Source organism: Phodopus roborovskii, unplaced genomic scaffold, assembly GCF_943737965.1.
Source record: "Phodopus roborovskii unplaced genomic scaffold, PHOROB, whole genome shotgun sequence".
Classification (NCBI taxonomy): domain Eukaryota; kingdom Metazoa; phylum Chordata; class Mammalia; order Rodentia; family Cricetidae; genus Phodopus; species Phodopus roborovskii.
In genome coordinates, this window is record NW_026126598.1 from 9,141,101 (window position 1) to 9,152,825 (window position 11,725).

Here is an 11,725-nt window from a genome sequence, read left to right on the forward strand (position 1 = left end):
TCTTGCTCTTACAGGTACTTCACCAAAGGCAGCAGCCGTGTTAGTCAAAACAGAGTCAGAGGATCCCAATTACTATCCGTGTAACATGCAAGGTGAGGCTGCTCCTGTCCCTTCACAACCAAATGGTAGTCACCACTCATCTGAGAGATGATAAAGAGGAGCCAAGGGGACAGGAGATGGCTTAGAGGGTTAGATCATTTGCTGTGCAAGCACGAAGACCTGAGTTCAGATCCCCAGCACCCATGAAAAACCGTGGTGTGGCCACAGGCACCTGAGACATCAGCACTGGGGGGAACAGGGACGGGAAGACCCCTGGAGCTTGCTGGCCTAACCATCAAGGGGAGCGGTGGAGAGTGATAAAACAGGACACTGGATAGTCTCCTCCAACCTCTGTGCGTGCACACAGATATCTGTATATACCACACACACCACACAAATGAGGAACATGAGTGTATGTGTGGTGTTGACCTTTTGAATTATAGGATGGATTGACTTTATCTTAAATCCAGTGGGGCATTTATGGGACACACCTGTAATCTCAGCTCTCAGAAGGTAAAAGCAGAGGAATCAGAAGTTCAAGGTCATCCTTGACTTGAAAGCAAGTTCAAGCCCAGGCTACATGAACCCCTATCTCAAAATGTAAGTAAAATGGGCTCAAGAGCCCTCACTGACTGTTCTTCCAGATAACCTGGGTTCAATTCCCAGGACCCACATGACAGCTTACACCTGTCTGTAACTCCAGTTTCACATACGTGCAAAACACCAATACACATGAAATAGAAATGTTTTTAATTAATCAAAGTGGCAGTAATGGCACACACCTATAATCCTAGTGCTCTGGAGTTCAAGGCCGGCCTGGTATACATAGTCCTGGGGCTACAGAGAAACCCTGTCTCAAAAAACCAAAAGGAGGAAAAAAAAAAAAGAGTTCAGCCAGGTGGTGGTGGTGGCAGATTGATCAGGTAATGCAATTTATTGAGCAGTTTGTAAAGGATTCAATTCAGCTGGTTAAAAGATACATCAAACCTCATAGAAAAGAATTCAGTGGGCTGGAGAGATGGCTCAGCAGAGGTCCTAGGTTCAATCCCCCAAACCCACATGGTGGTTCACAATGGTCTATAACTGTGGTCCTATGGGATCTGATGCCCTCTTCTGGTGTGCAGATGTCCATGCAGACAAAACCCCACACACATTAAATTAAATAAATAAATACTTCCAGAAGGTTGCTGCGGCCACAGCGATTTGATTGGCTGTAGTGGGATTCACTGGCTTGCTTGTGAATCTGACCCATGTGCCTGGAAGGAATACTGTTGTGGGCGGCGAAATGCATCCTCTTCATGGGAGCTAGTGGACACGTGAGGCGTGAGAAGCTCCTGTATGCTGGTGTTCTTGCCTTCCCTCCTCCTAAGATGTTTTCTATTTCTAAATCAACATAGTTTCAGAACAAACATTGTTTTCCTAAAAACAACAGCAAAAATAGAGGACGGTCAAGAGGGTCCGTGGATAAAGTGCCTGCTGCAACACCTGCTGGCTCCCACATGTTCTAAGGAGAGAACCAACTCCTACAGGTTGACCTCTGACTTCCACACATGCACTATAGCTCGCACCCTACATGTTTGCATATACACAACAGATAAATGAATGTAAAGACTTTTTTTTTTTGGTTTTCCAAGACAGGGTTTCTCTGTGAAACAGTCCTAGCTGTCCTAGAACTTGCTCTGTAGACCAAGCTGGCCTCGAACTCACAGAGGTCCACCTGCTTCTGCCTCCTGAATCCTAGGATTAAAGGCGAATGCCACTTGCCCATTGTAAAAACAGTTTTTGAAAATAGGAAAGGACTTTGTAGTGACATGTTTTGGAGTCACTGTGCTTCTGTAACTCCCCCCCCCTTTTTTTTGTACTTTGTTTTGTTTGTTTGAGACAGGGTCTCAAGTAGCGTAGGCTGGACCCTTGAACTCCTGATCTTCCTGCCTCTGCCTCCTGAGTGCTGGGATTATAGGCGGGCACCGCTCCCAGTTTTGTGTGAGGGTGGGGGTGGATCCAGGACTTCCTGAACACTAGGCAAGCACTGCCTATTACGAATCCCTGTCCTTAAACCTTGCATTCAGTACCTTTGTTGTTTTGTTCTAAATGTTATTTTTTAAAAAGCTTGATTTATTTATCATATATACAGTGTTCTGCCTGCACTATGCCTGCAGGCAGAAGAGGGCTCCAGATCTCATTACAGATTGTGATCCATCATGTGGGTGCTGGGAATTGAACTCAGGACCCTTGGTAGAGCAGTCAGTGCTCTTAACCACTGAACCATCTCTCTAGCCCCCTTGTTCTAAATGTTATATTACCTTCCTGTTCATTTATTGTTGGGGAAAGAAGGGAAGCACCATAGGGCTGGAGTGGAGATAGGAGGATGATTTTCAGCAGTCAGTTTTCCCCCTTTCATAACATGGGTCCTGGGAATCCAACTCATCCAACTCAGGGCGCCAGGCTTGGCTGCAGGCACCTTGGCCTGCTAAGCATCTCCACAGCCGCAGTGCCTTCTGGATGAGGAGTTGCCTTTCTCATTGAGCTAGAGATTGCCTATTCTCCTTTCAGGGAGCCAACATTCTTCCACTAGCAGCGAAGACACAGAAATGGAGTTACCACCTGAAGGTAAGAGAGACGAAGCATCTTCTCCCCTGACACCTGTGGGAAATAAAGAAAGCAGCGACCTGGCATACTTGTCCTCGGAAGCAGCATTGAGGGCTGTGGGCTTCCGTTTCCCTATCTGTAAGAGGGACCTCACACCAGTGCTGTGGCATCACCAAAGCTCTAGGTCTCTTTGTTTGTTGACAGAGGATCTAGGAGCCCAGGCTGGAGCATACCCTGTAGCACTGGCCTCAAACTTGCATCAGTCCTGTCCCCTACGAGTATGGGGGAGAGTGTAGAAGCCCAGGTCTGGCCTTTCTTTCCTGTTTTTGTTCCCTGAGACAGGGTCTCACTCTGTAGCCCTGGCTAGCCCAGAACTTACTATGTAGACCAGGCTAGCCTCGAACTCAGAGATCTGCCTGCATCTGCCTCCTTCATGCTGGGATTAAAAGCATGTGCCACAATGCCAGGCCCTCCTTTTTGATTTTTGGTTTGGTTTTTTGAGACAGGGTCTCACTCTGTAGCCCTGGCTAGCCTAGAACTTACTATGTAGACCAGGCTGGCCTCAGACTTACAGAGATCTGCTTCCCAAATGCTGGGATTAGAGTACGCTACCACACCCAGCCCTCTTATTTTCAGAAGACAGTCTTTGAACATACAGTTCAGGCTGGCCTCAAACTTGAAATCCTTCTGCCTCAGCTTCCTAAAGCTTAGACTGGATGTGTGGACCACCACATCCTACATCTTTTCTTTCTAAATCCTAGTAATTCCTGGTGTTTGTTTGGTTGCTTTTTGTTTGTTTGTTTTTCCAGACAGGATTTCTCTTTATTGCTTTGGAGCCTGTCCTGGAACTCACTCTATAGACTAGACTGGCCTAGAATTCACAGAGACCCACCTGCCTTTGCCTCCAGTAGTGCTGGGATTAAAGGTGTGCGCTATCACTGCCCAGCTGGTTTTATTTTTAATTGTGTATATGCATGTTCAGGTATGCACAGAGTCTAGAAGAGGGTGTCAGGTCCCCTGGAGTGGGAGTTCCTGGCTTCTGCGAGCCACCCAATGTGGGTGCTAGGAGCTGAACTTGGATTCTCTGTAAGAACAACAAAAACTGCTCTTAACTACTGAGTCATCTCAGTAGTGGGTGGGAGTGTGGTGCATGACTTTTAGTGAGGTGAATCTCCATGAGTTCAAGGCCAGCCTGCAAAGTGAGTTCCAGGACAGCCAGGGCTACACAGAGAAACCCTGTTCCCAAAAAATTAAAAAAAAAAAACAAAACACAAAAATAACCAAAAATAAGAAACAACAAACTAAGTCATCTCTCCAGCAACCCCTCCACATCCCATAGTAATCACTTACAAAATTAAGAAGCGCTGTGACCACATGAAATCTACTGCACTGAGTAGAGGACTCAATGCCCATGGATGAGCAGCTCTCTGTTATTTGGTAATACTCAGTGTCCATGGATGAGCAGCTCTCTGTTGTTTGGTAATACTCAGTGTCCATGAATGAACAGCTCTCTGTTATTTGGTAATACTCAGTGTCCATGGATGAGCAGCTCTCTGTTATTTGGTAATATTCAGTGTCCATGGATGAGCAGCTCTCTGTTGTTTGGTAATACTCAGTGTCCATGAATGAACAGCTCTCTGTTATTTGGTAATACTCAGTGTCCATGGATGAGCAGCTCTCTGTTGTTTGGTAATATTCAGTCCATATATGTGAAGAGTTTGATATTGTTTGATAATAGCTTCTGCTTCCCCTCATCTAATATGGAGAATTTCATATTAGATCATGATGTTTACTTTTGTGGAGACCAGGTCTGATGTAGCCTAGGCTGCCACAGACCTTATGTAACTAGGGATATATTCAAAAGAGGGCACCAGATCTCATTAGAGATGGTTGTGAGCCACCATGTGGTTTCTGGGGATCGAAGTCAGGACCTCTGGAAGAGCAGCCAGTGCTCTTAACCTCTGAGCCATCTCTCCAGTCCCAACTTTCAACTTCTTGATCCTTAGGCACTTGCTAGGGATGGAAGGCAGGGCTTGGTACATGCTAGGCAAGCTCTCTACTAACTGAGCCATGTCCCCCATCCTGAAATTATCCATCCATGCATGATGATGATCTCTGATAAAATTAAAATTCACTGTGTGTTTAGTATGTACAAAACATACATTAAAATTTCAAGCTAGGAGTTGGAGAGATGGCTCAGCAGTACGAACACTTGCTGCTCTCCCAGAAGACCTGAGTTCAGTTCCCAGCACTCAATAGCTGCTTACAACTGTAACTCCAGTTCTAGGAGATCTGACATCTTCTGATCTCTGCTTGAATTGCACATACACATAGGCATGTGAGCAAACACTCATACATAAAATAAATCTTTTTTAAAATTCTAAAATGAGGCGAGCCTGAGCTACAAAGTGAGTCCTTGCCTCCAAACAAAACAACTCCAGGGTGAGGATAGATTTGGGTGAGGGGTGGGATGGTGACAGTAAACTCTTGGAACCTGAGATTACGTAATAATGAATGTCATTTTAGACCTTTTCTTTTCAAGAGTCCACTCCACTCGTCTCTTCAGGGACAAATGAGGACCCTGAGACTGATGTGAAAATGGAAGGTGAGTCACCAGAGACACTTGTGATTGTCACATGGTCAGAGTGGCATTCACTGACTCTGAAAGGATTATTGCAGGATGCTGATTGAAGCCAGTGTGCATGCTCACATTCATGCTCGTGGTGGGTTCTGTGTTGGTTTAAATGAGAATGCCCCCACAGGCTCACATGTTTGCATGCGTGGTCTCCAGTTGGTGGCACTGTTTAGGAAGGGTTTAGAGGTGTGGCCTTGGGGGTGGAGGTGTGTCGGTTCTCTCTGCCTTGCGCTCGTAGATCAAGAGGTGAGCTCTCAGCTCCTGCCCTAGCACAGAGCTTACCGGCCTACTGCCATGCTCCCTGCCTTGATGGTCGTGGACTGTAGCCCTCTGAAACCATAGGCCAAATAAACCCTTCTATAAGTTGCCTCGGCAACAGTATCTTATCACATAGAGAATTAACTGGGACAGATGACCATACCACAGTACATGTGGAGGTCAGAGGACAACTCTGTGGGTTCTGGGGACCAAACAGAGGTCACTAACTTTGCAGAAAAAGTACGTTTACCCACTGAGCCATTTCTGTCACCCAAATATGGATGATTAATAGACCTTTCACTATAATTAGAATTAATGCTTGTGGGTTTGGTTTGTGGTGTCCTCACCCTCCATTTGTGAAGGCCTTGGTCCTGATAATTTTACCTTTACAACAAAAATAAAAGACTTAGTGGTGTCAGCTGTCTCCTCAATGAGTGAGCCTCAAGAATCATTCAGTTTTGGAGATGTCACCATGTGCTTCACTAAGCAGAGGTGAGCTCTCCTGACATTCAGAAGGCCCTGTATAGGGATTTGATGCTGGAGAACCTTGCACATGTGGCTGTTTCCAAACCAGCTCTGACTGATGAGCTGAAACACAGGAAAGAGGCAGAGTTCTCTCAGACAAAGGAATCCTTAAGCAGTGGGGCCTGGAAAGCAGGCTTCACCAGCTACCTCTAAAAACAAAGAAAATACGTTCTCCAAGCCAAAAGAACAGCGTATGCCATGAAAGCAAATGTTCCTCAAGGCAGCTGTGTGAAGACAGGAAGAGAAGTAATTTCTGGCCCGCAAATGTCGGTTTGCCAAGGAAGGCAATTCAAGAGCCAAGTTAAATGATGCCATGTCTCTTTCTATTTCCACACGTGTAATGCTTTGTTTTTTTAGCTCTTTAAAGTTGCTCACTTTGATTTGCAAACTAAGTAAATGAATACAGGTGGAGTGGTGAGAGTAAGATAAAGTCCCTCTTTCCTTGGTAATCCCGTTAAGCTGCAAAGTTCAGTACCAATCACTGTCATCCACCTGGCATGCTAGTTACTGTCATAATGCTGCAACAAAATGCCCGATTAAAGGGGCTGCGGTTAAGCGAGGGCATCGATCTTCCGAGGACCCGACTTTGGTTCCCAGCACCCATATCCAGGCTCACAACTGCCTGTAACTCCAGCTTCAGGGCAGCTAAAGCCCTCTTTGGCCTCCACTGTACTCACATGCACAAATCCAAACGTAGACCCACATTTATGCACATAAATAAAAAGATATTTTTCTAAGAAAATCAGCCACTTTAAGGAAGAAGTGTCACTTGTGACTGACAGTCTAGGGGATACAGTCTTTCACGGTGTAGAAGGCACTGCAGCCAGAGCCTGAGGTATCTGGTCACGCCGTATCCACAGTCAGGAAGCCAAGAGATGGATGCTGGCGCCCAGCCCTTCTTTCTGTTCACTCTGGGCCCCCCTCCATGGTGGAGCCCCAGCATCAGGGTGGAGCTTCCCCCGGTCCCCTCCTGAAGCACCCTTGCAGCCCTTCAGGGTCAGCCATCCCTCCGCCCCCCACACTGCTGCTCACTCTTCTCCTCGGGACGTAAAACATCCGATCTGCACTTCTCATCAAATAACAGGTGGGTTCTAGAGATTGGTTCTCTGTTCATCCTAACTCTCCTCTCTTAAGGAAACGCAAATCCGGCCAACATTGTAAACTCCGCAGCAGGCGTTGAAGATCTTAGGATCGTACAGGTTCCAGGTAGGACACTCATTTACTGTCACTTTTTTTATTATTATTAATTTTTATTTTACATATCAATCACAGTTCCCCCTCCCTCCCTCTCTCCCACCCTCATTGTCATCTTTTGTATCTTATTTTTCTTTTCTTTTTTTGTTTTGGTTTTGGTTTATTTTTGATTTTTGAGACTTGATTTTTGTGTGTAACAGCCCTGGCTGTCCTGGAACTCACCTTGTAGACCAGGCTGATCTCAAATTCACAGAGATCCTCCTGCCTCTGCCTCCTGAGTGCTGGGATTAAATGTTGTTCTTTTTGTAAAGATTGCTTTCCTTTAATTATGCGTTGTGTGTGTTTATCTGTCAGTGAGTGCAGTGTCTTGGGAGGCCAGTAGAGGGCATTAGATCTCCTGAAGTGGTAATTGCAGGCAGTTGTGGGCTGGCTTGTATGGGTGCTGGGAATGAACCTAGCAAATGAGCAAATGCTCTTAATCACTGAGCCATCTCTCCAGCCCTCTACAAGAGCCACAAGAGCTCTTAGCTGCTGAGTCTTCTCCCTGGCCAAGGCCTGCCCCACTCCCACTCACCATCTTTTTCAAATGCATTTATTTTTAGATATTTTTTTTTAATGTTTTGGTTTTCAAGGCAGGATTTTTCTGTGTATTCCTGACTATCCTGAAACTCGCTCTATAGACCAGGATGGCCTCAAACTCACAGAGATCTGCCTGCTTCTGCTTCCCAAATACTAAGACTAAAGGTGTGCACTCCACACCAATCTTATTTTTTTTTTAAATAAGAGCCAGGCTTGTTGGGGCATGACTTTAATCCCAGCACTTAGAAGGCAGAGGCAGGCAGATCTGTAATTCAAGGCCAGCCTGGCCTACAGAGTGAGTTCCAGTACAGTGAAGGCTACAGAGAGAAACGCTGTCTGGAAAAAAACAAAAATTTTGAAGTATTGGAAATATTCCCTTCTAGCATCATTTTTTTCTTCTTGTCTTGTCTTGTTGCATGAGGTGAGGTTTGTGCTGCAGCAATTGAAGGCAGTGGTCTCATGCAGCATTGATGCTGTGGCTAAAAGTGACCTGAACAGGGCCTGGAACAACTCAACAGCTAAGAGGGATTACGGCTCTGGTGGAAGACCAGGGTTTGGTTCCCATTCCCACATCTGCTCTCAGCCACTTGTAGCTCCATCCCATATCCTCATCAAAGGGCTCTTGCATGCATGTGGCACACACATAAATACAAGTAATTTCTTAAAGGTAATATCTGGCATGTTTCCATAGGGTTGTCATTTGGAAAATTATCATCTACAGACTTCACAAATTTCCACCTTGTGAATTTCCCAGACTCATATCTATTGTGCTCAGGTAACCAAATGATAAGATGGGTGTCTTAGTTAGGGTTTCTATTACTGTGAAGAGACACCATGACCGCAGCTACTCTTATAAAGGAAGACACTTTTAGAGGTTAGTCTGTTATCGTCATGGCAGCATGCCAGCCAATGTGGTGCTGGAGAAGCTGCTGAGAGTTCTGCATCTTGATCTACAGGCAGCAGCAGGAGACTGTGTGCCACACTAGGCCTAGCTTGAGCACAGGAGACCTCAAAGCCCGCCCCCATGATGACACACTTCCTCCAGCAAGGCCACACCCACTCCAGCAAGGCCACACCTCCTAATGGTGCCACTCCCTATGCATCAAGCATTCCCATACCTATTCAAACCACCACAGCAGGTAGAATACCAAAAGGCATTTCTGTTAATATCTGTCTTGGAGAAGAAAAAAAAAAAAAAAAAACCCAATGTATGAGTGAGCCTGCTTTGCTTCTCCAAATTATCTTTAGATAATGAGAAAGAGAGACTGTCAGGCATTGAGAAAATTAAACAGCTTCGAGAACAAGTGAACTACCTCTTCAGCAGAAAATTTGGTAAGGTTCTGTCTTGTTATACATCCAGAATGTGTTTGTTAAATTATGTGTGTGTTGGGGGATGTGGTATTGTGGTATGTACATGTGAGTGCAGTGTCCTGGAAGGACAGTTTTGAGCCACCGACATGGGTGCTGGGAATCAAACTCAGTCCTTTGGAGAAACATCCAGTGCTCTTAGCTGCGGAGTCATCTTTCCAGTTGGGCATCCTCCACATTTATAAACTTTACCCCCCTCCACCCCTTTTTGAAGTACTGAACATTGAAAACACTCTAGGCCTGTTCTAGTCTCTAGCCAAAATACTTTTTTCTTTTTACTTGTTTATTTTTGAGACAGGATATGGCTATATAGCTTAGACTGGTCTTAAATTCAGTCAAGACATTCTTGCATCAGCCTTTAAAAGTGCCAGAAGTACAGGCCTGTGCCATTTACAGGCTTTTCAGAAGTCTCCGTAGAGTAAGCAGTCCTTAAACCTTTGGCCCTCCTGCTTTAGCCTCCTGAGTAGCTGGGATTCTAGGTCTATGTCACTAGGCTCAGCTCAGTCCTTGTTGGGTTTGGAGACAGCATGTTACTTACATCACCCTAGCTGACGTCTGACACTTAGAGTGATCTTACTCCTTAACTACTCAAGGAGTAGGGATTATATATGTGAGCCTCCAGGTCCAGCTCAGATTCTGACATTAAAGACCAAGTATGGATAGCCTGGCATGTAATCCAAGTACTTAGGAGGCTGAGGCAGGAGGGTTGCTATGAATTCAAGTCTAGCGTGGGCTACCACAGACCCTAACTACAAAAACAAAAAGCAGAGTTTTGGAAAAGTCACCCAGTTTGTACCCCACCTCTCATCCCAGGGGAGGCCATAGGAGTGGACTTCCCTGTGAAGGTCCCCTACAGGAAGATCACCTTCAACCCCGGCTGTGTGGTGATTGATGGCATGCCCCCGGGCGTGGTGTTCAAAGCCCCTGGATACCTGGAGATCAGCTCCATGAAGAGGATCCTGGATGCTGCAGATTCCATCAAGTTCACTGTGATTAGGTGAGCAAGTCTCACAGGAGAAGGAAGCTGGAAGCTGGAGATGGGCAGCTGCTGGGTGGACAGCTCAGGAACTTGGACAGGAAGCAAGCTGGATGGGGAGAAGCTGCACTTCATTTCAGAGTCCAGATGTTCCAAGGCATTTCCCTCTCTTCTGCCTTGCAGCTGTGTCTCCAGTCCAGTTCCTTTTATTATTTTATTACAATTATTTTTGAGGGACTTGTCATGGCCTGTGTGTGAGGACAACTTGTGGAAGTCAGTTCTTTCTTTCCCCCATGTGGGCCCCTAGACTGACCTCAGTTAGGTCTCAGGCTTGGTTGGCAGTGAGCATCTTGCTAGCCATCATGGCTAACGCCCCTCAGCCTCACTCCCGCCTTTGCCTAGCATTGTGTTGATGCCACCAAAAGTGTAGAGACGCAGATGAAAACAAGCTCCCCCTCTTTCTCCTGTGTCTCCCCACAGACCACTCCCTGGACTTGAACTTAGTAACGGTGAGTACTCTGCAAAGTAAGAACATTGCGGGACAGTGCTTTCTGGAGTGTCTTGGTGGGCACTTGGGACAGAGTCCCATGTCTGCAGCCTGGAACCTTCCAGTAAAGCACATTGTTTTGTTGTGGGGCTGGAGATGACACCCAAGTTCTCACACGCGCCAGGCAAGCACTCTGCCTTTGAGCCATACCCACAGCCCTGGTTTACATTTCATTTTGGTTTCTTTTTGTGTGGTTGGTGTTTGCTATTGTTTGAGACAGTGTGTAGCTCTGGCTGGACTGGAAACTCCCCAAAGATCCAGCTGCCTCTGCTTCCTGAGTGCCGGGATTATAGGGGTGTACTACCACACCCAACTGTTTGGTGTTTTGAGACAGTTTCACACTTGTAGTCCCAGACTGACCTTGAACTCATTATATGTAGTCCAGGCTGGCTTCAGACTCACAGCAATCCTCCTGCTTCCACCTCCCAAGTGCTAGATTAACAGACTCATGACACCGTGTCTGGTTTTATGTGGTGTTAGCCATCAAAGCCAGGGCTTCCTGTATAGTGAGCAAGCACTGTCACGCGCCCAGCCCCCAGCTACTCACTCTGTAGACCGTAGACCAGGCTGGCCTCAAACTCACTGAGATCCACCAGCCTCATCCTCCCAAGTACTGGTATTAAAGGTGTACACCACCATCACCCATCTATCCTTTTAAGTTACATTTCCAGATTGATGTTATCAGGAACTATCCCACTTACCTTTATAGTGGCTTCAAATACCAACACACAGAGCAAGGTTTGCTGGCCTACGTCTGTAATGCCAGCACTAGGGAGGCTGATCGGGGGATTCATTGCATGAGTTCTAGGCTAGCCTGGTCTACAGAAAGAGACCATGTCCCAAAAAGCCAAAACAAACGCAAATCCCACATGCACACTTAGGCACACAACTCATAGGAGTTAGGTGGGGTCTGAGTCTCCCCTGGGTCCGTTTTGTTTTGTTTTGGTTTGGTTGTTGAGACAGGTTTCCCTGTGTAGCTTTGGAGCCTGCTCTGGCACTCACTCTGTAGACCAGG

At 46.3% G+C, this 11,725-nt stretch overlaps 1 protein-coding gene across 1 annotated transcript in view; it reads left to right on the forward strand.

The window, feature by feature from the left end:
• LOC127236891 (general transcription factor II-I repeat domain-containing protein 2) overlaps window positions 1-11,725 on the forward strand; it is a 32,908-nt gene that overhangs the window by 18,459 nt on the left and 2,724 nt on the right. Inside the window, exons 9-15 of the mRNA XM_051204862.1 lie at window positions 15-92; window positions 2,593-2,649; window positions 5,171-5,233; window positions 7,181-7,252; window positions 9,068-9,151; window positions 10,001-10,184; window positions 10,644-10,672. Of these exons, the coding sequence (XP_051060819.1) occupies window positions 15-92; window positions 2,593-2,649; window positions 5,171-5,233; window positions 7,181-7,252; window positions 9,068-9,151; window positions 10,001-10,184; window positions 10,644-10,672 (567 nt within the window). The remainder of the gene's footprint in view (window positions 1-14; window positions 93-2,592; window positions 2,650-5,170; window positions 5,234-7,180; window positions 7,253-9,067; window positions 9,152-10,000; window positions 10,185-10,643; window positions 10,673-11,725) is intronic.